This window comes from Ammospiza caudacuta, chromosome 4 (genome assembly GCF_027887145.1).
Source record: "Ammospiza caudacuta isolate bAmmCau1 chromosome 4, bAmmCau1.pri, whole genome shotgun sequence".
Taxonomy (NCBI): Eukaryota; Metazoa; Chordata; class Aves; order Passeriformes; family Passerellidae; genus Ammospiza; species Ammospiza caudacuta.
In genome coordinates this window covers 46,162,892-46,190,697 of record NC_080596.1, presented here as the reverse complement: position 1 = coordinate 46,190,697, position 27,806 = coordinate 46,162,892, and the positions used below count along the sequence as shown (strand labels likewise).

At 35.7% G+C, this 27,806-nt stretch overlaps 1 protein-coding gene across 2 annotated transcripts; it reads left to right on the top strand.

Moving 5' to 3' along the window:
* Positions 1-4,745: 4,745 nt before the first annotated feature.
* Positions 4,746-27,806, top strand: PDLIM3 (PDZ and LIM domain 3). 2 transcript variants are annotated; one of them, XM_058803535.1, is made up of 8 exons: positions 4,746-4,961; positions 10,132-10,283; positions 11,872-11,956; positions 17,691-17,758; positions 20,773-21,036; positions 23,543-23,670; positions 24,806-24,917; positions 25,811-27,806. In XM_058803535.1, the coding sequence occupies exons 1-8, from the start codon at positions 4,869-4,871 to the stop codon at positions 25,998-26,000; spliced, it is 1,092 nt and encodes a 363-aa protein (XP_058659518.1). In that variant the 5' UTR covers positions 4,746-4,868; the 3' UTR covers positions 26,001-27,806. The 2 variants fall into 2 exon arrangements, with proteins under 2 accessions (XP_058659518.1, XP_058659519.1); XM_058803536.1 differs by lacking the exons at positions 17,691-17,758; positions 20,773-21,036 and adding an exon at positions 17,056-17,243.

The following is a 27,806-nucleotide window of genomic DNA, read 5'->3' as shown; positions in this document are numbered from 1 at the left end:
ATTTGGACATGACGTTTGACTGCAGCTATTAAAGGGAGCAGAACCACAGATGAGTGAATGAGCTGAAAAGAAAAACAAATTCTTCCTCAGTTTTAAGATTCTCCATCAGAACTTCTGCAGGCTGTCAGAACAGAAGGGCAAACACTTTTCCATACACAACAGGAAAAACAGCCTCTCAGAAAACATTCCTAAAATTAATAGTGAAATTTGAGAAATACGGCGATTAAGCACAAAATCTGAGAAATGCTTTGCAACTTTTTTGCCAGGAGCCGTAATGATAAAATGTGAGCTGACACATCAGGCTCACAATGAAATCAATCAAGGACAACAAATTCCTTTCCTAGTCATAACCATATCAAACCCCATGCAAAACAGGCAAAATTGAATTAATATGACAGAAGCAACACTTCAGAAAACCAGTACAGTAATCAGAGTCTTAGCAACACAGACTGAAAGTCAATACATGCATAGATTGCAAACACAGAGCTGCATATGTAGGGTATAGATGTGAGTTTTCAAAATTAAGGTAAGCTGTACTTCAATACCTTAATGTGACATCAGCATCTCATTCTACTCAATATACTCCTTAGATTTTTTTTAAAACACTTGTCATTATTTTATAAATGTCCCCAACTCCTCCTTTACATTTTTTTTTAATTAAAAAGAAAACAAGGGGAAAAAATTCAGTGCACAAATATCAGTTAAGAAGAAAACCAAGCACATCGGTAATTAAACAACTTTTAAAAATAAAATATTTCCATTTCTATTTTCAATTTGCTTAGAATTTTATGAAACAGCTCTGAAACATACTATTTCACTAAAAAAATTACTTTACACCTATTGGCTTGTTAATTTAGAACATATCCTCTGCACACAAAAATTTTAAGAAAATACTTATCAGTTTCCGTTTACTACTCAGAATCTTAACAGCAGAGAAAAGTACCAGAGTTATGTAAAAATGATAACCAAAGGTTTAAAATGAGAGGTCAGTTGACCTAAATCACTACTTCAAAGCATCTATAAAGCTGGGGCAGGTAGGGAGGAGTTGTAGGAATGTCCTTCTCCACCTCACTAGTATTTCCAGCCTAGGAATTTCTAATGCCTGGGAGAGGGGTAGAGTACAAGACCTCCACTCCCCCCTTCCTTGCCAGATGCATGAGAAGAATAACAGAGGTGCCTCTCATATCACCTAGGAAAAGAAGAGAGGATTTCTCCCTTGCCAGGAAAAACTAAGGGTACTGCTAATTTGTCAGACATCCACTAACCAAAAGCTGATAAGAAAAGTTCACCAGGATCGAAATTATTAATCATTCCCTAACAATGGAATTAGGAAAAACCAAAATATGCATACAATCAGTCTTCTTGCCTTGGGAACTCTTTTAAAATAAGTAGTATTTATTATAAAAAGATTTCTCATATACCCATGAGTTTTGAAATAGAAAACAGGCTGTTTGGAACACTCTGACCTTTCACCTCTGGACAGCCAGTTTCAGTACATGCTGTTCCACATGTGCAAGTGATTTTCAGGCTCCATTAACATCCTAGACTGTTACTGTCTAAACTTCACAAACAGTGAAGTCCAATATAGTTTATTATGATATGAACTAAGCTCTGAAGTAAAACAGAAGGTTTATAACATAAAATGCAGACTCTGAAGTGTTTGGGGTTTTTTTGTTTGTTTCTGCCTGTACCTAGGTTTATTCTGGTTCTGCAGCTGAAACAGAGCACTCCATGAGTTTACAGAAGGATGAATTGGTTTTAAATATTTGCTCCTTAAAACCTTTTCCTTCAACTCTCAGTCTGCCAAGTTGTAAGGAAAACAACATTTTCTTCCATCAAGGCAGGGACATACTGGGAGAAGAAACAAGAAAATTGCATCCAAAACATTCTGATGTGAAGTAAGAAGTTTGCCTTTTGCTAGCAAAATGGAAAACAATGGCATGCCATGGGCATAGGAGTTTGATTGCTAGAGTTTGAAAGCTAAAGAGGTGTCACGGTGTGCAATGACAGATTTGTGTACCTTGCTACACTCCAATACCTAATTTGAGACCCCAGCTCCCAAATCTCCACAAGTTGAGTGACACGAAGTAATTTGACACAGCTTCCCCCCACCTTCCTTTTTGGGGGAGGAGGCGGGTGGAAAATGATGGTTTTACTCTTTCAGGTTGTATTGGATAGAAAAATAACATTTGGCACAAAAATCAAATGAAGTCTCAACTTGGAAAGCAAAAGCCTGCTTCAAACATTTGGGTAGTCATACTATAAACCAAAAGACTACATTATTATTCTGGGGAAGATAGTTGATACATAAATTCATAGCAGAATTTGCAAGTAAAAAAAGTTGTAACACCAATGAACCTATAGTACAAAACAAGAAAATCTATTAAAAATCTATTTTAAATACTTGTTTTATTATATAGAAGCTTCAGTGATATAAGAGGGAAAAAGAGGAAATAGCACACTGTGTCATAGTTACAAAAATCTATTTTCATAGTTACAACTATTATGAAAGAAAATATGATGCCCTAAAACCAGACAAAAAAAAGAACATGTTCTTTATTTTACTGAAAGGAATATACCTTTGTCCAGTGGATAAAAGTCTCTGGCTTCAATCCAGCTCAGCTGGTCATTTTGGTCTAGTACGTAAAAACAGAAGTGGTCTAGGTAGATAAGCCAAAAAATGTACACATACTATTTAAATGGGTGAAGGAGTTTCTTAAAAGCAGTCATTGAAAAGGAGCTACAAAACAGCCTTATGTGACAAGCATCAAGTCAGTATTGCCTTTCAAATCTTCTGGTTTGGTTTTTTTTTTTTCCTTTTTGTAATTAGAGAGAGGAAAGAAAAAAAAAAAAAAAAAAAAAAAAAGCTGAACCTGGGAAACATCAATTGCTTTCCCGAGCAACAGCACCTTGGAGAGCAAGTCACCCTTCCAGTAAACCAGGCAGAAAAAAAAAGTATTCTTTAAGCAAGAGCTCAGCTTCATAAATGCATATGATTTCCACTGAAACTGAGAGCAATCACTTGCCTAGCAACCACCCTGCCCTTACATTGATCTAGCAAAATTAGAAGGGACATATGAGCAAATTTCAGTATAGTACAGAACCATGAACAAACTTTACAGACACTTAAGCAATGCCAAACCTGGGTTTCTTAAAAAAAATAAACTACAACCAAATAAAAAACCCCACACCCAAAAAGTAAACCTGCACATTAAGATATAAATCAGTAACTTAAGAATGGGAACTCGGAAGGAATTTCCCCAGTAGACAAGTTATTATACAAGCATAATTTTTGACACAGGAAACTCAGAGCCTGATTATACTGTTTGACCTGACACTGAAATTCCTATATTTCAGAATCATTTTCTATTGAAGTGCAGCATTTTCTTAGATTGCAGGATTTGCAATCTAAGTATCTGAGATTGCCAGTGTTCAGAGAAAAAGATAATGTAGATTGCACAGGAAAGAACTCTTTCAATAAATACATCTCTTATTCATTTCCCACTACAAATCAAAACACACACAGGATTCACTAGCAGAGGAGGAGTGAAAACAAAAGAGTACCAAATATGCAAGGTGTTTTCACTCAAAACAGATAATCATGGAAGAGGAGAAAAGGTAAGAAACTGAAGTACTACTTGGTGATAAGTCCTGTGCTTGAACACACACAGTGTACTCTGCCAGGATGAACTATATAGTGGCAATATTTTGAAGGTATATACTGAACCAATCTCAAAATGTTAGGACGTACCAGAGTATGTACACCCCTCAGAAAGAATGAGAGGATTTTTTTCTTCAACTTCAAAATACACAAAAGTATTTGAGCCACCAAGACTGATACACCACTGACCTAAACACCTGCCTTATTTCTTTAAATGTGCCTATCTTCCTTCACATTCCTACCGAAAGCTGTGCCCCCACCAGCTGACTGACACCCTGCAAGCTCTTTGTGATACAGATACCCCTTCTGATGGTTTACTTTCAAAGAGTCACTACTATGTGCTTCATTCTGATCAGTATGTGAATTATACTTTAATAACAGAGTATATCTTTCAAATATTCTTGACAAGAACACAGTTACAAAAACCTCTGATGAACACTTCTATTTACTATCAAGTCGCAAGTAAAGGACAACTGCCTTTAAAAAGCTGAGATTTGTACAAAGGAAAAAAGACATCATCACCTAATACCGCATTTCTCTTCTACAGTATGAGAAATATGTATGACATCAGTCCAGATTTTTCAAGGCATTAGGACTGGTGCATGCCATGGTCTCAAGTGACTATCTAAAAAATGCAGCTGAAGGGCTGGAAGGACTTTTTAATGCAATACCCTATTACATTACAAATAAGACAAGATGTGAAACAAGACCTTGAGAGGGAAATCTCCTTTTTAGTATTTCTGTTTACATGAACCAGAGTAATGTACAAAATCAAAGCACTGCATTGCAAAGCTGAATCAAACACCAGCAACATAAACAGCAAGATATCAAGTGAGCAACAAGGTTGCTTTAAGAAACCAAGACGCTGCATCCTGAAGCTTACTGATAGTCGGGCTGAGGGGGACGCTGAAGCAGCAGATAAAGTTGATTCATTTGTTGTAAACTTTCCAGCATTCAAGCTTTATTTGTCCGAGTTTGATACTCCCCTCTGTGGGTGGAGAAGCCAAGGGACTGGCTGACGTCACCCAAAGAGTAGGGATAAAGTGCAGTGCCCACAGCTTTGGAATGAGTAAAACTTCTTAGGAGGTATAAAAGGTCGGCTGCCCTGTCTGGCAGGTGCTCTGCTGACAGCAGCCTTCCTCCTACAGCTCAGCTCCTCACACAGACCCAAGGAAAAGAGAATAGTAACAAGGAAAATCCATTCACAATGCCACAAAATGTTGTTCTCCAAGGACCGTCACCCTGGGGATTCAGGCTCTCAGGAGGAATAGATTTTAACCAACCCTTAATCATAACCAGGGTATGTACTCTTTTCATTTCCTTTCTGCTTATTCTATTTATTAGTTGCTGTAGATTTTTGTCTTTTACTTTTCTGGAGTTCAGAGAGGCAGACAAAGCTGTGAGCTGATAAAAAAGGAGCTGCTAGTTCTGAGGAAAGCCAGCTGAATACTAGGAGTTTTTACAAGTTTTGTGTGACATGTTTCTGTGATTGGTCTAAGAGACTTTAACTACTCTTCTACTTAGGTCTCAAAATTAAATTCAAGTGCCTTGGCAGCAGAAAAACTCTGGTATTATTTCCCAGGCTTTCAAAATTACATATAAACCTACTAAAAGCAAGACCTCACTTTTATGCTTTCCACAACAAGCCTCTCTGATCACTGGGGGAGAAAACTGCTTGGCAGCACCTCCTCATGCCTGGCAGTCTGTGCTTTGCAGATTAATCTGACTCTTATTTAATTAAACCAAGTTCTGTTTATTGCCAGCAAAGGAAATAACTGTTTTTACACATCTAAAAGTTTTCACTTTCATGAATGTTAAAAGAGTGTTATTAGAAAGTTATCCAGTCCTGCATATGAAAGAGGGTGGGTTATTTGGTGGATTTTGCCATATTTAGAAACTAAAATTTACCTTGCCCTTCCTCCCCCAATAAATGGCAAGAATTTGAGCCTTGATTCTTTTTCATGGATTTTGAGATATGAGCTACAATATAAGAAACCAGTGACTCGTCAGTGTAGCATACAACACACTGTCAGCTGCCCTGCATCTACAGATGGGGATGTGCTCAAAATACAGGGTACATATTTTGAGAATTTCTATATCTTTAAAATTGTGTTCGATGATCAGCTGACTAGAATTCATTCTCCTTATATTTCTGCTGTTTTTCAGGACCTTAGACACACCAAATATGTATTCCACAAGCCTCCTAATTGCTATGGGTTTTTTGTTTCATTTTTTCTGGTTTTTTTTTTAAGCCCTACACTACGACTCACTACATACACTTTGCCTGGTATTGAGTATATGTCAAAAGCCTGGAAGGATGGATACCACTAGTGATATCTTGCAGTAAATATGCTTCCAAACAAGAATTAATAGAAAGTTTAAGGACCATCTTTTCACATAGTAACTACTAAAAATTAACTTAGTGATTCATTCCAGATTTATAAAAGCATTAAAACATTATTTCTTTTAAACAGAAGTAAATTTAAAAGCTATTATTTGACTGAATGAATTTACATAACTACTCATAGAATATAGCAAAGCCTTTGGAGAAAGAGGAGACAGAAACATTGAATTTAAAAAAAAAATCTCTGGATGTTTTGGGGCCTTCCTTGCCTTTTATGGGCCTCTAAAAGAAAAATAGTTTCCATTATCTCTAATGAAAAATATTTTAGCGGTGTCTGGTTTGTATTTTCTTTGTGTTTAGATTAAGTGCAATGAAGTTTAAAACTGCAATAACAAAGGATGTTACTATAAATATAACTTTCTAAAGAATAAATTACTTTGCAGTTGACTCATACCTACCAAATGCCTCACAAGGCATAAGCCATTGCAGAAATGCTCAAAATCACGTTTCAAGTAGTACAAATAAATATATAATATAAAAATACATACATATAGGAAAAAAAGGTTACATTTGCTTAGCTCAGGTTTAAGAATATTTACAGTAAATTTGTTTAAAGTTAGTATCTTTGTTGTCATTGCATATATTTAGAAGAGTCCCTCATTAAGTATTCATGCAATATCCCTTAAGAAATAGAGAGCATTTCAAAAGATTCACCAGTCTTGCCTCTTGGGGTCTAGGTGTTCCTTTTGTAAAAGTTATCATAAGCCATCATAAGTTCATTCACACTAGGTTTAACTGTCCTGACAAGAAAAACTAAATAAATAGAAATTATTTTTAAATATTTTCTGAATAAAAAAAAGGGACAGGTGTTAAGATTGGTTGGCTGTGTCCTTGTTCAACAAGAGACAGCTTTTATCAGGACTTGTCAAGAGAGACAGACAACATAAAAGATCATTATCCACCTGTCTAAAGAACAGATGTCACTTCAAAAGGTCATGTGAAAATTGTTCTGTTGTTTTGACTGTTTCAAGAAATGAAAAACTACAGATCATGATCACTGGGGGAGAGGAGTAAAAATCAACATATTCAGATTCTATTATTGTCAAAAACAATAGATCAACTACAAATACTGAAAACATTAGAATACTTGGAACTTTGTACAGATGTAAATTGCATTAATGAAACTGATTACAGGAACAATTGAAACTTGTGCAGTTTGGAGAGAATGGGAAAATATTATCAACTCTAGATTAAAGTTCTATTTTTTTTTATAGACCTTTACCAATCACAGTACAAGTATTCATATTAACTCAACAGCCACTCTGTCTGCAGACATTCATATCTCTCTTCAAAAAACACAGAGCCTGAAATATTTATGATGGTGTAAGGTGATAAGCTTTACAAGTCTATTATCAGATGCAGAGAGATTTTCTTCAGAGTTTCCTTGGAGACATTTGACCCTCATGTGGCCAAATAGTCTGTAACATCTGAATGACCAACACATATTTTTGTATTTATCCAAATCCAAGATACTCAGGATACAGGAGCAACAGGCATACCATGCAGACATGGCCTGAAGAGCAAGGCAAAAATTTCCCAAAGCAAGACTAGAATCTATCTCATGAGGCCAGGGTGAGCAAGCAAAAGCACTACTGTCACAACACAATTCTAAGTGTTGAAAATACACAGATAATGTGTCACTAATAAGTCCTTAAGAAACAGCACCAATTAAATTATTGAGGTGCCCACAATGTCAATATCATACCCATGATATCTTGCATTGCTCAACGTGGTCCCTTCCTACTAAATGTAGTCTGCAGTGCAGGGGCCTGCTCTGCAGCCTAGCAGGCCTGGGCATGTAGAGCTCAGAACCCCCATCAAGGTGTTAAGGCCCAAGAGACATCTCAGGAGCTTGGCAATGATCAGTTCAGCCAAGGAATAGGAAATACAGACTCCTGTGCCTTTCCCTCCTTGCTCCTACCAAGTGATGGTAACGCCATTCAAACATCTATGTGGTATCACTGCAGCTGCTGACAACTTACAAAACCCAAGGGACTTAGGAGCAAGAGGGAGCTGGGCATGTTCTGCTAGCAGCACAGCTGCAGGGGAACGTACCGTGCTAGGCAGGCACACTACTTTATAAGGCAGGATCACTATCTCAGGGCTTTGCTGCAGTATGTCACAGGTACAGCAGATGATTTGTTGTGACGTGTAAAACACATAAGCTGCAGGGTAACCTCCACAAGGGTTATACAAGCTAAGTTACTCTTGAGAGGAAACCAAGAATGGTTGGTTTGCCCAGTTAGGTATTAAAGCATCAACAGTCACATTGGAACACGAGGAATTCTGCTGCAGTTTGTCATTGCAGAGATATTCACAACGTGCTGAGCCAAATCAGGAGCAATTCCATGTTGAAGGAAGAAGAATGATCATACCTCTAACCCCTGTCTTATTATAGTGGTATAAGTGGTCTCAGTGCTGATTATTTACACTTGCAGCTGTTGAAGTTTGAGAAGTAGACAATTTTAAAGATTTCAGACTTAGATTTCATAACTTCCTTAATTCATATGCAAACAGATTATTCAGGCATCTGAACACTTTGTTAAGCACACAATATACTAGTCCATTCTTTTGAAGGGTACAAAAGTCTGAAGCTGGCCATAAGCACCCCTTTGGAAAGTCTGCCTGACTTGATAAAAGCACATGCATTGCAGTTTGTTGCAGTGATTTGAAAAATAATTTTACATGTGGGAATGCAGAAAAAGAGCTTACAAAACAAACAATCTCCTTGATCATTCAGACTGCCCTAGTGGAGATGGAAAGAGGAGACAATTACTCCCCTTCACTGATTGTTACCATTATTTCAGTACTAATACAGCGCAATTCATAGTAAAAAGAATTTCTATTTGGCTTTTATGTTGACAGTAGTGTCCCCTTCAGAGACAAGTCTGCCAGCTTCACCAAAGCAGAGGTTCAGAACATGCTGGAAGTACACTGGGGAGCTTACTCTCTTCCTTTGCTAGAAAACCATGAAACAGCACAGCTGAATGATGTTTCCACAGCATATTTTGTAGTCAAGACAACACTCACTTTCACTATAGCACAATCCATACTGAGAAAAATTCTCTCCAATAGCTTTTTTCATTTAATATACACCACAGATAAAAGAATTGCATTTGGAAATAAGACTATATTGACTTTTTTTTTTTTTTTGCCTTCACACTGGGATTAATTTACTTACAAATAGGGACCTAGTTACTTTGCATGACCCAACTTGTCCCTTCTGCTCTTTGAGAGCTGAATTTCAGAAGTTTATGTGCTACAGGCATCAATTTCATGTTGCTGTCTAGGTAATCAAGAGTTGCCCAAAATGGCAATACGCACGTAAGGGACGGAAATCCCACTCAGTGACCTAAGATCTCTTGTGTATGTGGTATTTGTAAGTGTTGTGGTGGCAGGAGAAGTCACCTCTTGCAAATAGAGGCCAGTAATTCTAGAACAAGCTTCAGTAACATCTAAGGTCATAGCCTCTCTACAATAGTTATTTTAAAGCAAAATTATGTTGCATTTCAATTAGTTTCACAACCATACAGAAGTTTGTCAGCTAGACAAAAAAAGAAAAAAGCAAGCCTAGAAAGATAAGTTTAGGGCTATTTCTGTGAATGTCACAGATAGTGGTACATGAACATAAGGTATGAATTGCACCACACAAACCACCCTGAAGGATCAGGGCCACTGGTACTTAAATGCCATGGGATTTAAAACTAAGCACTTTAAGGAGTTCAGCAACACAATTTACCGCTTGGTGTTGTTAAGGGGAAAACATAACTTTTTTTTCAAGCAAATTACATTTACAATGGCAGTGGAGAAATAATATTTAAAGATGAGTTACAGTAATTACAGAAATCAGAGTAGAGACTAATGCAGAAAGGTGAAGATAATTTCTTTTTAATTCGGAGTTATGATGAGTAAAACACTCATATGGTTTCCCGACAATAGAACTGCAGAGCCTTGGCAAAGTACCTCCCCTGTCCACTAGGATATAGGGGAATGTGATGAAGTTTATTTTCTCTATCAATTTTTGGGCATGCATGGTGATTAAGCAGTTACATTTTGGTCTTTTCAGATTACACCTGGAAGCAAGGCTTCAGCTGCCAACCTGTGCCCTGGTGATGTTATTATAGCTATTGATGGTCTAGGCACAGAGAACATGACACATAATGATGCCCAGGAGAGAATCAAAGCAGCTACACATCAGCTTTCTTTGAAAATAGAGAGGTACGTGTACACATCTGCCTATTTCAGAAAGAATATATTACTCAATCAACAGTACAATTATTATATGGTGCAACTATTTAAAATAGTTTGAGGAAGTTTCCAAGATCCTTAAAATTACAAGCAACCAGACCTACCTCTTTAACTCCAGATCAAGCAGGACTCCCCAGAACCCATCTTTGTAGGCACAAAAAGAACAGCTTCCCTCAAGTTATTCACACTGTAATAATGTAATTCTGTAATTCTGCTGACTGCACAAGTCTTCTGTTTACTGTCAGTAAGCAAGCAGTTCTTCATGTTTTGGGGAAATAATAAAACCCCCATCTAGTGTCAGCTGTTCAGTGACCTCTCTGCTCTAACACTCCCTCAGCCACATGTGCTCATCACTGCCTCCTTCTCTGAACCACACATGAAGCTGCCACTGCATCATCCCAGTTAGGGAAAACAACATCACACTTTCATAAGGAGTGACAAAGGAGTGAGTTTAAAGCCAATCAATCTCTTTGGTCATAACATATTAAGCCTAAAAATTATTCACAAAGCAGTGTTCTAAACAAAACAGAGAAACACTGTCTTACCTGAACTGCAGTAATCCAGCCATTTTTGTGCTCACTTCTCTCTACTAGAGCCAGGAAGACAAAAAACCTGCAGCTTCACATCTCCAGCTGAATTTGCTCAGCCTGTAATCAGAATCACTTGGCACACTCTTTCAGCCGTCTCCAAAACTAAGACAGGGCTGATTAACCTGAGCCTCTCAAGGAAGCACAGCTCTTTATGGTAGCTGACTTCAATAATTCTTTTGAAATACAAAAGTGTTTCCTTTTTTTTAAGGAGTGTTGAATTACTAGAGCACACACCATAGTTAAAAATTCCTTCTGTTAATTCAATATTCTGCTACAGATTAATATGCCATTTAACAATTATCCTGGGAAGTCAGTTTCAAGATGTGATAAATGTATATATTACAAGCAGCACCAGATTAATATTTAACATTACTACTACTCTACTTTAAAATTAGCTGACACTTTTCACTTTGTCAATAAAAACAGAACTGTAACTGATATTTTCGTGTTTGTTACTTCTGCCTACATGAGTGAAAGAATCATCTGTGCAACTTCAATTTCCCCTTGCAAATACTTTGCATACTTAGACTGCACTTCAACATTGAAAAGCAGGCTTGACATAGAAATTATGGTCTTCTAAAAAAAAGAAATTGATGTTTAGGCTTATTACTAATATATTCAATTATTCATATAAAATACTCTGAGGACCCAACATTAATTCTAGCAACCATTAAAAAGAAAAGAACTAAAAGTTTGGTTAGCACAGGTCAGAAAGGCACTAATCTCCCCTTCCTTTTGCACTTGGTAACTATTAACAACCTATTTCCCATTGTTAATAGCATATATAATTTTTTAAAAGTAAGTATATTTTATATATATCAGTTACATATCACTGACATTTTTATGTCAAAATATTAAAAAAGCATAGAAAAGGCCTGCAGATTTACGAGCTGCATTATAATTTATGGGGACATACACAACTCTATAGGAATTCAAACTATTTAAATTCCGCCTCACTTTCTTTCTAGGGCAGGAACTAAATTATGGTCCCCACAAGTTGCAGAAGATGGCAAGGCACATCCCTTCAAGATAAATTTGGAAGCTGAACCTCAGGTATGAACTCTGAAAAGTTACCCAACCATTTTCATTTGCATTTTTAAACTCAAAGAAATCTCTCTTGTGGTCATTAAAATTCTAGAACTTCTAAAACTAGAACTTCATCCATAATTGGTCAGCTTAAGCTCATATGAACCACCATGATTATGACATCCAGGAACACCATTTTATCTGACTCAATGTTTTTGATTTTTCAGCTGTAACCAAAACAAAACATTTAACAGCTACAACAAATTCTCATTTTCCTTTAAGAGTCTACATATCACCCTAGTTTTATCACAGAAATAAAAGATGTCCTCTTATTCTGATACAGTTCAAGTTGCTTTAACTCTTTTAGAGATTCTTTGTCATATGAGGAAGTTCTTCATTCAGAATAAGTATCAAGTACCTATGTGATGAACCCATCAGATCACAAACTTCATTTTGATGTAGTCTGTTAAACAGAGAGATCTTTAAATCCTGGATCTCTTTACCTCCACACATTTTTATACTATGCCACAGAACTGAAGTTTACATATTTACACAAGATCCATGTACAGGTCAATAAGCAAATCACTCACCGCTTCTGACTAGGATCATTGTATATGACTAAAGCAAATCCAATCAATTGAAAGCCATCTCTCCTTTCAAACTCAAAAAAAGAAAAGGTACTATCAGTCAAAGCCTTCATATTGCAAATAGCAAATTAGGTAGCCACTGCTTACAACTCATCCTTTATTTCTTCATCATTCCTCTTTAACCTACATAAACATTTGCTGTTATCTCAAGAGCAGGGAGGGAGAAAATTCTGCTGATCCTGGAAGGCCAGGTTCAAAGCAAATATATCAAAGTATTTATTCTGTGTTATCCTAGGAAAAAAAAAATGTAAGTCTAGATTCCATTTCAATAAACCCTGTGCAATAAATACTTCCACCAATTCTGTTTTCACGGAGATGCTCCCAAACATGAATACAGCATTTCAGTGTTACATTCTCTCTCTTCTTTCTGATCTAAAACTTTAAGTGATACAGCAAACTCCATCAGAAATAATATAGCCTCTTCAGCAGCAGAAATACTGTAACGAAGAAATAAAACTATTTTAAATGCATATTCTTGTGGAAGAGCTAGGACACTCATTAGATGACTAGCAATGGAACAAATTCACTAAAAAAGCTATAGAGAAAACCATGCAGGCATGCATGACACAAGAGCAATCCCTCTGCATGAAAGCTGCATTCCTAAAAAGGACAGTTCCTTAAAAATAGATCACAAGATTTCACTAAGTGCTATTTGGCAGACTATTGAAAAGCAGCCTCCATTGGGCAATCAGGAAAACTGTTTCTCCTACATTAAACAGCCAGAATTTTCATTTAGTATATCTCCTTTTCATTCCTAGGAAGTTCAGGAGTACTGAGTATATTTCATAAACAGTAGGCATCCAAAAAGTAGCAATGCTTGCAAGCAAATATACTAAACCATCCCTGGAATGTTTTACATTTTAGATTAAATTCTTCCATCTGAGTGTCCACCACTACCTGTGGAATAAAAAATACATATAGCCTATTTTTCTACAATTGCTGGAATTTAATATGAAATTTTACAGCATATTTAGTCACATCACGAGACACAGCAGTATAGAAAACAGTAAAAGTTTCTTGAATCTCAGATGACAAATTTTTGCACAACTACAACCTGTGCTGTCCAAGACTTATAAGAGTTTGCTGAATTCTAAAAATAAACACAGGCACTGAAGCCAAGATTAATGGAGAGAAATGCAAAAGCAGTAATGTGTTACTTCAAAAATAGAAATCTTTTATCCAAAAGTGTTGCATGCATTTACTGGTGTGCAGAAATGGAAAACCACTGACTTCTATATATATAATAACTAAAATTACTCAAGAGGTCATAGATCTTATAAATGCATCAATTTTTTCACTCTCATCAAATAGACATTTTAAAATTTACTAAGAACATTAAGAGAAGTCAGTTATTTAATATACATTATGAGCTAACTAAATAACAATAACAAATGATGACTTCCACAATCTTCTTAATAAGTATCTAATTCAAGTTTTTAAGCTAATAAAAGATACTTACAAATGAATGGAAACCCTATTTTAAATTGTTCCGCAATGTGACCAAATATTTGGCCACAGAATGCTTACTTTAGCTTCAATGAATGAGAATTATTCTACAGATTCATGGAGATGGCTGTGTGAAACCTGATAAACAATTAAATACTGTGTCCCTACACAGTATGGAACAAGGAACCTTCACACTGTATCAAGCTTCTGAATTAGCCTGAGAATATCCCAAAAAACATCTGGAGACTGATACAGGCAATTGTCAGAGCACAGTAAAATTTCTCACTATTTTTAAATCTGGGAAGAGGAAACTGAGGCAACAATTCTAATTCACAGCACTGAGTGGCTGACTGAGAGTCACTCTTGAAAGCTACACATTCCCACATGAAAAAACAGCCACCCTGATTTGCATGGACTGGAGCAACCTATAGTGTGATGGATAAATAATAGGAAATAGTAGAATTACTACTACAATCACATTGTATTCTGAATAAAGGCAATTTAGAACATAAGGTTCTCAACAAACATAAGTAGAAAGAGAAAACAAAACCATTACATAGCAAATTTTATCATAAAATTATTTTTAAAATGCTTTCTGCTGTATTGTCAATGTAAAAGAATGATGACTCGTAAATGTTTTCTGTTATGATCCCTTTAACCTCATTGAAAATAATTTTGTGTTCACTGCCACAATTTCTTGAATTGTTTTTATTTGAACTTTTCTTTCTTACTTCTACCTTTGCTTTTGAACTCTGAACGTTCAGTCTGACTAGACTTTTGGCCATGAAGGAGATTATGCATTCCTGGGAGATATATTATGCATGTAGATAAGTATAAAAATCTAAGAAAAACACAACCCCTTGTTCTAAGAAGTTATTAGTCTATTACCATTTATAATCAACTTTTGAAACTATACAATTGTGCTGGGCTAGTTTTGAGGACCTACCTCTCTTTATAACAGCATTCAAAGATAAAGGTCTTAGTCATATGATACCTCCAAAATACACATTTGTGTTTTGTCACAGCAATTACCCCAAGGAATGCCATCATATAAGCTGTGACAGATGCATTTCTGCAGGCTTTTGGTGCTACATTATTTCTATTCCTTACACCTGTATCAACGAAAAAACACAGCTAGACCTGCAAAAAAATCAGTCAGTTGGGAAAAATAATTAATAAATTAAGTACTGTATATCTCCAATATTCCTAGTTTGAAATTTCAACAACTTCCAGTTCTCATTTAGCTTTTGAACTAAAAGAGGACTTTTCACAGATTCAATTATATCAAATAAACACAAGAGCTGGACTATTTTTGCTGCTGTATGTTCTGTCACTGACATTTTATATTAATAGATGCATTATAAAGAAAGCAGAATTTAAGTCTCACTAACTGCAAGTTGTTTCACAACTGTCACATTGTAAACATGCTGTTATGGTGCCACATCTTCTGTTCATTTCTCCATAAGAAATGAAATATGGGGATGAAATTACAATGTTCACGGTTGGTTTTGTTTGCTTTGTATCATACATGGATTTGAATAAATTTTAAATACTTTGACATTAATATCTTTCATTAAGTAGCCATGATCCTAAACAATTAGATTATTTCCATTTACTAATACATTTTGTTAACTGCAACTCTGTTCTATCAGACAGAAAGAAGGAATTGGAAGTAAAAACTTTGTGCTCATTTATCTGATTACTGCTTTCAGTAGCCTCTTAAAGTGCAATGCTGCTCAACATTTTCATTTAATAAAACGGCTTTTTACTGTTTGCATTTTCTGGTTGCATATTCTATATATCCACGACTTTTCTTTAGTCTGATCCTAAACTGTTGTATAATAATTGTACTCAGTACCAAACCCAAACTGAAGAACTGGAAAAACTTTCTATGAAAATTGAAGTACTAATGACCTCTGCTATCTTAACATTGCAAGTTCAAGTTTCTAAGGAAAAGACCAATTCAGGTTGCAGAAACTTTGTTAGAAACAAAAGCTTTTTATTCCATATGAGTCAAGTTCAAATACTCTCACAGCACTGTTTCCAATGAGTGCCACATGCCATCAGGACAAGGTCATGGACTGCAGCAGTTCATGTCCTTCACTCACTATGGAAAAAGGGAAAAAAACCCTTGGCAGATGAAAACTTAAGTTTTTTTCGAAGTCCTTATTTCAGAGGCTTAGGAGCGGACTTGAGCTGGAAGGGCCTCAAAGCATACTGTAATAAATATGCACGACACAAATAAGTGAATTTTCATGCAGTCAAATGTCTTTATCATTCCTGGCCAACCACTACAGAAGGACATATTATGATATCTGATAAACCATCAGAGATTTTATTTCCAGACGTTATCATTTCAAATTCCACAAATTGAAGAAATTATCCTGGTAAATGACCAAAAACATATGGCAGAATATGGGCACACAGGCAGAATTATTTCAAATTTACCCATTTCTGGGTTTTACTTATTTATGACGATTTCACATTAAATTATAGAGCAGTGAAATTTTTGATACACAGATATGCTTTAAAAATTAAATACATTCAGAAGAATGTCCTCAATCTGATGTATGTTCAAGACTTTATTTCAGTTAAAATAAGCATTAAAAATTACGTGTTTTCTAGGTAAGACACTTGCAATAAAATCATACTTTTGGAAGTCCCTCTATCACTATGTGATGAAAATGGTGAAGCTAGAGATTAGCACTAAAGCAAAGAAATTAAGATAAGCATACATGCAATGTTTTAAAATAATAATGTAAATCTGGTGACCAATATGCAAGGTCACTATAATATTAATCTCTCCCATTTCTTCTAAGCTTTCTGCTTTCCTGGAGGTGACAAATTAATGTATATGGCTCAAGTAATACATACAAAATTCATGGAAAAATATAATATGCTTGCACCAGTTAAATAACAGAGTTGCAAAAGTAAAAATGCAGTTATTAACAATACTGGTGTTGTCAGATTTACTCATTGCTAGCTTTGGTGTGCATTGTAGCTCTGTGTGTTTTGTCTGCCTATCATGTACAGGAATTCAAGCCTATTGGTACAGCTCACAACAGAAGGGCCCAGCCTTTTGTTGCAGCAGCAAATATTGATGACAAAAGACAGGTAGTGAGCTCCTCCTATAACTCTCCAATTGGGCTCTATTCATCTGGCAATATTCAAGACGCACTTCATGGACAACTGAGGGGTCTCATTCCTAACTCAGCGCTAAAGTGAGTATTGCTATTTACTTATGGTACATCGTCATTTCTGGTCTATCATTATCTGTTCTGGTTTCAATTTAAAAGTCCAGCTCTTGCTGTTTTTTTCTGAGACTCAGGAGATTATTCATTATCCAAAAAAAAGTGTGATCAAAGAAACATTTTTTTCCAACACCAAGAACTATCCATTCAGCATTCTTGCAGGTAGCTACAATTTGCCCTCTGCTTTGGGCTGCAACACTACCCTCCAGCCTTCTCTCCTGTAACCGCACTTCACTCTGCATGTTTCTGAACACTACAGTGATTGTATTTTGAGCACCAGGAATGAACAAACTAAACATGGTTACTTCATGGTTAAAATTTGTAAACATTGTTCGCTACGTTTAAACTAGAAAGCACTATGACTGAATGAGGATTTGTAGGCCAAAGAAAGCTATTTTATCTCTTTTTGCTTTACAGGATATCAACTACTTTGAGCACAAGCATAATATTCGGCCCAAACCCTTCATAATCTCAGGCCGAAGCAGGTTATAAACTTTGAGTGCTGTGCTGGATTTGATGCATGGTGTTATTTTTTTTAATGGATGGATACTCACCATTGACATTAACTAAGCATTCTGATGCATATGAAATTCACTTATAGTATTAGACAGTCTAATGCTGAAATTAAAAGCAAAGAAACAAAAATAATTAAATGGTTGTCTTTCAGAACTCAGGCTTGAAATTCAAATTTCTCTTTCCAAAGCAAAATAGATCTACACTCCCATCTCAGTTATACTGCTCAGAGTCTGAAGTAACTGCAGCCATGATTCAGTTTACAGCGCAGCACCAGATAATGTACACTTACAGATCTTTGGCACTATATCTTCTTCTGACCAAACACTGTAATTTGTTAACATGCTAAATAAAACATAGCCACATGGTACATATATATTGCATATTACATATAAATAAAAGATAGTCTACATATAAAAAAAGATAGTTAAGATAGAAAGTTATAAGCTAGGCCCTTCAGAGATTTCAAATTTGCATTTCAGCAGACCTCTTTCTACAGGACAACCTACTGCTGAGCTAAAAGTAGTAAAACTGATGCCACAGATTTGTAAAGTTCCAAAGCAGAAAGTCTTATATATTTAGATTCATTATTTTAGTGTAATAAACCTCTGTCTTGACTGGTGATGAAATTCCTCCCTACTGTTTTCATTATTACAGAGGGGACAAAACCAATGCTCTGTGGCTAAAACCACAAGGAAGGCCCCAAAAGGGCCTGAGGGATGAAATATATTGTGATGTGATCCTTTTTCTTTTCTAGCAGTAGCAGTATGTGGGACCACTAGGTTACACACAAAGCTGGTTCTGGGACCACTAGGTACCATTTTACAAGTGCCTAGATTTATGAAGAATCAAATGAGTATCAAAAGCCTAATCTCACAATACAGAAATGAAAATGATGTCATATTTTCAATGACAATGTTGAAGTAAATGGCCTTTTACCAGAATATAAAATGAAGAAGATAAACTGCAAAAACTACCCTAACTGCAATGCAACAAATTTAAGAACTTCATTTGGGCAAGGTCTGTCTGGAATTCTAGCACTGGGAAGGTCTGCCCTTGCAAACTGCAGAATCTTTGACAGAGGGTGTTACATCTACAAAACTTTGGTTGCCACAGTTTTTCTACTAATTTTCATCAGTTGGACTTAATCCACTGCTAAACACAGCAAAAAATAAACCACGTCAGCTCTAAATATCCCTTTAGAACAGACAGCAGAGGCTAAATAGGACTCTGACTAAAAGAAGACATGACTGTGGACTGTGGGCTTGAGCTAATGGATTGGACATTGGACAGAATTTGGGACTTCACTATGGTGAAACTAACTGGAAAATGTCTTTAATATATAACTATATGCTGTTTATTTTTTACCTATAATTTATTCTCTTTTAATATTACTTTGGCTTCATGTAGTGAGTGACAGTTGTGCTTTTTCTAGTCTTTTCCTGCTACATTCCATTTATTAACACTATTAGCACTGACAGAACTTATTCCACTGCAGGATCTAATGGGGTGGTATTGTTTCTTCTAAAACAAAATACTGCAAATATATATGTTGCCCTGTGTGAATTTTTTGGCTGGCTCATGCTTGGTGATGATGCACAACTATATTTGCATTAAGTCTTGCCTACTATTTCAGGAATGCTTTTGTTTGACATATCTTTGATGAAAAAATGTGCATTTTCCTTTAAAACTTTGAGAAAGTGGTCCTACACAAATTCTGCTTTGAATCAAAGGGAGAATTTTGGGTTTTCTACTTCACCCAAGAGTAGCTACTGGGCAGAGTTCTGTACTATCAAACTGGGAAACAGAGCATTGTCCCAGGTTACACAGCTTGGAAAGAACCACCCACAACCCTGATATCAGGGTGGAGGACAGAGATGAAGCATTTATTGTCCCTCATCTCAGAATATCACATAAATGGTAACCAATGACTGTAGAAAGAATTGTTTATGTGCTGTTACACAGCAACAGCAAAGAAATACCCCTTAACAAAGAAATCCTCTGAGGTACCATGCAGACAAGATTGATGTATTCAAAATAGTGATACTGAAAAAGACTTCAGGTCTAATATTCACATTCTTTTGCTAATCTTTTTCCAGGTATGTTGAATTGGTGTACAGTTACTGCAGTCATGTCAAGCAACACTAATATTTTTTTAATGTACCTCTTATTTTTTATATATAAATTATATGTAACATCTACTTCAAAAGTCATAAGATTTATTCTCTGAATTAACCCAGTGCTCTTGTGGAGGACCACTTTACATTCTACTGGAAACACTGTAATTTAGAAAAGCAAAAGTAAGCCTGGATGTATTATTAACTTTTCTTCTTTGCAATGATCAACAAATAGTTTTTTTTAAAAAATTGTTAAACTAGTTTTAAAATATTTCTAAATATCTTACTCTAGAATTTAAGTAAATCTAGGAAATGTCACATTCATGATATTACACTACTTCATAGTACTTCTTTGGCAGTGTAGTGAGATAATTGTGAGGTACAGAACTGGAATGATGTGTCTAGGATTCTTCCAGTGCTGCAGGTGTTTATTCTGTCTCTGACATGAACAATTTACATAAAGTTTGCCTCCTACCCTTTTTATAGATTATAAGAATTACTCACTTAGAACAGAGAATTTTAGGAAGGCTTCATTATTCCCCCAAAAAAACTAGCATTAAAAATGTTAAGTAATGTTATATACAGAATTATTTCATCTATCAAAGGATTTTTACTATCTTTAAAGAAAATGCATGCCAGAATTTTAAGGACTGCTTTATAACTGGCCTTGATACTCTTTGTAGGAAAACTATCATCAATAACCACACATACTTTTGCTTTTCTCTACTTTCTGTACTTTTGCTTTTTGGAGCTCGTTCCATTTATGCTTTTCAGCGCTGTTAACATCACCGTACCCCTGTCCTTTTGTCTTCACTCTCTGTAACCGCACGCACACTGCACCCTTTCCGGCCCTGCGGCCACGAACACAGCGGATGCAGCACTCCCTCGGGGCTGGACTGTGGCAGTGGGCGCAGCACGCCCTCCTCCATTAGCACGGTCAGCTCCATCTGCCCCACGGAGCTGAAGGCGGTGTCCAGGATGGCCCCCAATGTGCCCCTGGAAATGGAGCTTCCCGGTGTCAAGATTGTACACGCCCAGTTTAACACACCCATGCAGCTGTACTCAGATGACAATATCATGGAAACACTGCAAGGCCAAGTTTCTACAGCTCTGGGGGAAACACCTGTCATAAGGTAATTAGAGCAGCATCTATAATATTTATGAATACACTAATTTAAAATATACCAAAAAAATAGTATCACACTGTTCCTATGAAAAAGGGGGAAACGGTTAGAGAGAAACCAAGTAACTTAAAACCATTCAATATTCACTAAAATATGAGTCATTTCTGGGTTTTAACCCAAAGTATTAAAGGAGTCAATCAGAATGTGCAAATAAATATTTCGTAAGTAATTATCTTAGAATTGCAGCTAATCAATAAAAACTATGATACTACCTGGACTATTGCCTAACTGACCACTCCAAAATTTAAAACTTTTTAATCAACTGTTACATTTATCTAATAATGATTTAATAATTGCATATTATTAATAATTCATAAAATAATAATAAATAAAATTTTTATCTACTGTTGAAATTCAGGTTATGAAGATTAGGAAATATTATAGATGGTTATAACTCCCATCCTAGACAACTCATTCAGTACAACTAGATCTCGTACAAAAAGAGACAGAATTTACTGTAAGCCTACAAATCCATGTCTGACTTATGAATTTATTCAGTACACAACTAAAGTCAGGTAGGAGCCTTATGTATATGGATAACAATTATGATTATACAATAAAAAGTTTTAAGGCACTATTCATTTTTTAGGAGACAATTCACCACTTAGGTTGCTTTATCTTCACCTTTGCATAATAGTAACCTATTTTCCTGTTTTGCAACAGTACTTAAGTTAATAATTCATAATATGTATGGCATAAAATAAAGCTAAGTACTAATATTTTAAATAAGAATAATCACTGGCACCAATGAGCCTTCTTCAGCACCTTGCTGAATTTGGCTGCTGCTAACAAAAAATCATTATCTATAAAAAAGTATTTAGGTTCATCCTATTTAATGAAAACTTTAGTTAATGAAGTCTTTTCAGAGTGAAGTTACTCTATTGCTCAAATATTTATGCTCAATCAGAACTATTAGAGAACAATAAAAGAAAAATTTACTGCTTCATTATTGTGAAATAATGGATTAAGCCCAAAGTAACCAGATTTCACACTGCCTGTGACATCGCCTACTCTCTCTATGCAGGTTTGAAATGTTTCTTGCTGTGGGATGGCTTTCACTATGAATGCATTAAGAAATGTAAAATGACAAATTTGTGTCTGGGTTTTTTGCCTTCTGTATGTTATTGCATTATCACTTGCTTTATATTTATAAATATTTTAGTAAAGAGGAGAGAATTCAGGGGTTTAACTAAACATTGCCAAGAATTGTAAAAACTTCACTACTTCTATTCATTAAAAGCTTCTGACAGAAGAAACTGATAGCTTTTCACCAGCTTAAAGATGGCTCAAAGAAATCTACTGATTGATGAAGATTAAAAAATTCACTTAAGCAACAGCAGTCACTGTCCAACTACTGCTGCTCTTACTGGGCCATTTGGCAGCTTGGATGCTACCTGGAGAAACAAACCAAACCATTTAAAGAAAAACCTGTCTAATTCTTTGTGGACAGTAGTAAGCCACTTGCGACAGGAAATTTAAGCTGGACATCTGTGTGTGTAGCTGTAAGATAACAGACTTTATCAAAGTAAATTTGGATGCTTCTGATTACCCCCAGTAAGGGTATGAAATTTACAAATGCTACATATTCAGTCTAATTCCTGTCAGTGCTTATAGATGTCTACTCTTCCTCTCAACTACTTAGGATGCCACTTATCATGAACAATTTGAAATATTCAGCAGAGTTTAAAATGCCTCTGAAAATATTCTCACAGGTCATTTGAGATTCAACCATGAACTCCTGTTTGGACAATAAATTGCTTTATATTTTTATTATAACACTGCCATTGCAAAAGAAATCCTTGTCTTATTTTTATTAAATTAAGAAATAGAACATGCATTTTTCAGTATTCACCTTACAGTGTTTCCTATTTTGCAGTACTTATTTCACTTCTTTTTGTAATCTCTGTATGTTTAATTAACAACAATTCTCTTAGTCAAATCCAAATAATCACCATATTACCTAGTAATCGAGCTAACTTAGAAGTCATGTTCTCCCAAAAGATTTGACTGGTTAGGTTTTGGCTGACTTTATGTAAAGGCATGAACTGTGATTTTAACAACATTCTTGAGAGCAGCTGCTGCAAAAAGGGAACTTGTGGATATCATAGCAGAGAGCACCTGGTAACACAGCAGATGATTACTGGAATGAAACTACTTTGAGATTAAATGCCCTCTTCTCAAATGCCACTAGAGCCAAAACAGCAATTATGGAAATATGTAAATGAGTTTCTGTATTTATTTTTGTAACAGTTGTACTGATTTAATTCTTTTCGTTACTTTTTAGATCAAAAAGAGGCCATATAAAGCAATGCTACCTGGGAAGAAAGTTTCTCAATAGTCGTAGGAACACATCTTTATGTTTGTTTCTTCAATCATACTCTATGCCTGGTAGAGACATTGCTTTAGAGTCATGTTTGATAAACTGTTTTTATCTGCTCTTCCTTCTTTAACACAGTGACCCATGTCCCAACTCAGTGTGTCAGTCTGACGTGTACAAGATGCTGCACGCCAACCAGGAGGAGCCCAGTCAGCCGCGCCAGTCTGGCTCCTTTAAGGTGCTCCAGAATTTAGTCTCCGAGGAAGGTGGTTAATAACAACATATTCTACCTGTTCAAATACTTTCAAAATGTTTGTGGGAGGGGGGAATCCATGAAGAAAATAAGAAAGATTAGAGATACAAGAATTCCTGAAAGCCCAAATAATTCCCAACCTTATAGCTGCCACACCAGTCTCCTGCCATTTTCCCTCCTTGCTACAGCAAGCAGTTTCCTCTGCGAATGTAATGCAGGTGCTGATCACATTTTCCAGAATCTCCTCTCAGATTTTAAGATCTTTAATATCCAAAGTTGACTTCAACTGAACAATAAAGTTTTATCTGTGAGCATTTTTGGGACAAGATGCTTATACTCATGACACCAACAAAGAAAACACCCTCTTCCACATCCAGGAAAAGAGGAACTTAAACTAACTCCTGAAACCCCTTAAAACTTATTTCCTCTTCATTCTAAAGCAAAACTGCAGAAGACAATATAATTTACAGTCATATTTCCTTCAAATGAAGAAGTTTTGAAAAGAAAATTATTAAAGGCTGCAAGTTTATTATATTTACAGTAAGCATAAAAAGTAAAATAGAACCAAAATTAATCTAAACTATAATATTTTAAATTTTAATGTTTGTATATCATTATTTACTGGAGAAGGAATAAAGTCATCCAATTGTCTACATATATATTATTGTGGGATTTTACTTAGCATTTTCTTGTATTTTGCTATTATTTTGTATTCATATCATGTTACTAATCTTTCCAAATTGTTGTACGGTTAGTTATATAAATAAGAAGCTTTCTGACAATACGTCTGGATTATGTCATGTTTCTGTGTTAAAGTCCAATCCTCCTCCCTCTCTGCTACATCCAAGACCTACTCTCAGAGAATTAGGTGATGTCCATGAAGCAGAGAGCACTGCATTTGCAAACTCTTTTGGACTTGCTTTTGGCTACAGCTCACAAAATATTTCTCCTGATTCCTAAGAGGTGAAATCTGGCCTACTAAACTTTTCTAGTGGGACTGCATTTTTTGTTCATGTAAGTGAAAGCCTGTAAAAACATCTAGAAGAGTACATACAGCACAGAAAGTACAGAAAAGTGCAGAAAAGTACTCAGCTGCATCAGATGCTTTTATATTATCCTGTACATAACAGGATTGTTTTGTTTCTCAGATGGGCGCCCTGTGGGAACAAGAAGTGTGAAAGCACCTGTAACAAAGATACCTACTGCCATGCCTGGTGTCCAGAAAGTGCCACAGTGTGACAAATGTGGGAGTGGGATTCTGTAAGTTGTTTCTTTTTCGTTTTAGAAATCCCCAGCTCAAGCACATGTCATCCTCAAACACCACTGGAAACTACAGAAGTGCACTCCCATAATGCTGCTAGAGAATAGAGATATAAAAATATATTGTTCCAAATGTCAAATTATAACCTGTACCTTCAACAATTTTAATACAGATTCTATAAGTTTTGACTAAGTACCACTGAGGTTTTAATTGAGATTTCTCAGGACCTTTTGCAAGTCAACTATTAACAATTACACAATGAAATCAGCAGCTACCCATGCTGTGCTGTGTCAGGTTGTGAATTCCCAAAAATTTCTTGTTAAGGCAAAGCATCCTTTTCCCAACCCAGTGGGAGTATTCAGAAAGCTCTGTACTCCTATTTTAAAACTATCAGATTTCTACCTGATTGACATCACTGTTCTTCAGCAAAGAACACAGACAGTGATAAACTGAAAAAACACACGCATGAAGAAAAAGCAATGTGGTTTTGAAAGTCATTTTGTCACCCTTTTGATAGGTTAGGCTGTGCTTTCTGTCTTGTAACCAAACCAACATGTTTCTTCAAACTCTTCATTTTCCAGTGCTCATGAACTATGTGATCAACTCTACAGCATTTTATGTGACCTACTCAAACTCAGAATCCAACCTTAAATCATATAGTAGTTTCTAAAACCACAAGATGAACAACTGTAAAGCCTTAAAATAAATACCTAGAACATGTATCATAGAGTCAGAATGGTTTGGGTTGGGAGGGACATTGAGGATCCTCTAGTTCCAACCTCCCTGCCATGGGCAGAGACAACTTCTAATAGTCCGGGTTGCTGCAGTTTTTTTTCTCTTTTCGAATTCATATTGATTGATTGGGGTTTTTCTTTTCCTTGTTTCCAAATAGAGGGACAGTGGTGAAGGCACGTGATAAATACCGGCACCCGGAGTGCTTTGTGTGCTCTGACTGCGATCTGAACCTGAAACAAAAAGGCTACTTCTTTGTGGAGGGCCAGCTCTACTGTGAAGCTCACGCCCGCGCCCGCATGAGGCCACCAGAGGGATACGAAACAGTCACGGTTTACCCCAAATGCTAGTCCTAGGGTAACACACAAATGTATGCATGCACACACAGAGCCTCTACCAGCTTAGAACTGCAGTATGAGTGTCAGGACTTCTGCCTAAGCCCAAAGTAGCAGCTTTTAAACCTTTCCCTGTGGGATTCTGAGACAGGCAGAAGTCCTTGTTAGCCAGCAATAGATTATTATACCAGCAAAATTCTGCTAAAATATTGGTTTTGAAACTGTCAATATAACTCAAGGAAGTATAAACTAAGAAAGCTCTCCAGAACACAAAAAGTGAATCAGCTGAGGTATTACATCAATGCTACAGCATTACGTACACACATATATCTATTATATACATAAGTGCTGTAAGCAAGGCATTACTTTTAACTTAAATTAGGTATTTGTGCAAACACCAACACCATCAAAGTCTTACAGGCTGGACTGCTATAAATGTAGAAACTTGACAGATTAGAAAAGCATCAATTGTATATGTTTATTACAAAACAAGCAGTAGTTCATGTCTGCTATTATTCAACTATCATTAATGTATGCCCCAAACATGTTTTGCTTACTTTGCTCTGAATTTGGGGTTATAGTGCCTTAATTTTCTGATGCAGCAATGTGATAAAAAATAAATGTCAAGTCACACAATAAATGGTTAGTATAATAAAGACTGGTTAGTATGAAGCAAAGCAAAAGTTCTATGTTGTCTTAATGATTTTGAAATTATATCAACTTTCACATCACTTTGCAGAAAATTGTTCTAAGGCATGCACACACATAAATTGTTTTTTGGAAAAAGAACCTCATACTCTAATAGGAATTGTGAATTCATTGTGAATTGAGAATGAAAACAAATTTTAAAACTTTTCTGCAGAAAATGATAGGGGATGTTTGTATCTCCACATTTCAATTTCCATACTAGAAACAATGGGGAAATATCATCACAATATCTTTATTGCTGGTAAATTAAAGCTTGGACAACTTTAAAATAAAATGTTAATTACAATATGCAAAGGCAAGGTCTTTTATTAAAAAGCCTGGTGAAGTCTTAAGGAATAAAAAAACAAAAAGCTGAAGGAATATGGGTTTGTAATCAATTTCTGAAACTTGTCAAGGACTTCATTGTTTTCTGGTAGGTGCCAGCCACATAAACACACATAATGGGAAAACCATACTTAGCACTTTTAGAAAACATCAAACCATGTCATAAATTCTTTATTGGGGTATTTTGAACATGCTCTAAAGTAGAAAAATCTACAAAATTTATATCAAGTCCACAAGACTAGCAAAATTTAACAACCCAGAAACAAACAATCTTATGTAACTTACCCATTCTATAATGTAAGCCTAATACAAGTAGAATGTGGAATCAAAATAAATTATACATACTGTAAATTTGTTTTAAAAATTCACAGGTCCCAAAGACTTAAATACAATGTCCACATATTCAAAGACTTTTCAGAATGTCTTAAAGTATTTTTTCAGAACTCAAATTTTTAAAATGTGTGTGCATTTATTACTGCATTTATTACTTACATTTCCATATCAAAAGCAGAGATTAAAAAAAAAGTGTTGGACCCTTTTCAAGGTTAGTTCCTGAATTATTTTTGGGCACAAAATATAATTATGCTCCTCAGGTATCATGGAGGAAATGTGTAGTATTAATATTTTTTCATTGATAAAGCTCATAAATCTGAAAATCCTTTTGAAAATAGAAGTGTGCATAATGTCTATTTTTACAAACTTAAAATGTCATTCATTATTTCAAATGTTTGTTTAATTTTTATGTCTTTGTGGGGTACCTAAAAGTACAAATAAATCTACTGCATATGA

Coding starts and splice junctions, on each gene's coding strand:
- PDLIM3 (XM_058803535.1), top strand. CDS start 4,869: ATGCCACAAAATGTTGTTCTCCAAGGACCGTCACCCTGGGGATTCAGG. Junction 21,037..23,542: donor GGGGAAACACCTGTCATAAG/GTAATTAGAGCA, acceptor TCTTTAACACAG/TGACCCATGTCCCAACTCAG. Junction 24,918..25,810: donor AAATGTGGGAGTGGGATTCT/GTAAGTTGTTTC, acceptor GTTTCCAAATAG/AGGGACAGTGGTGAAGGCAC.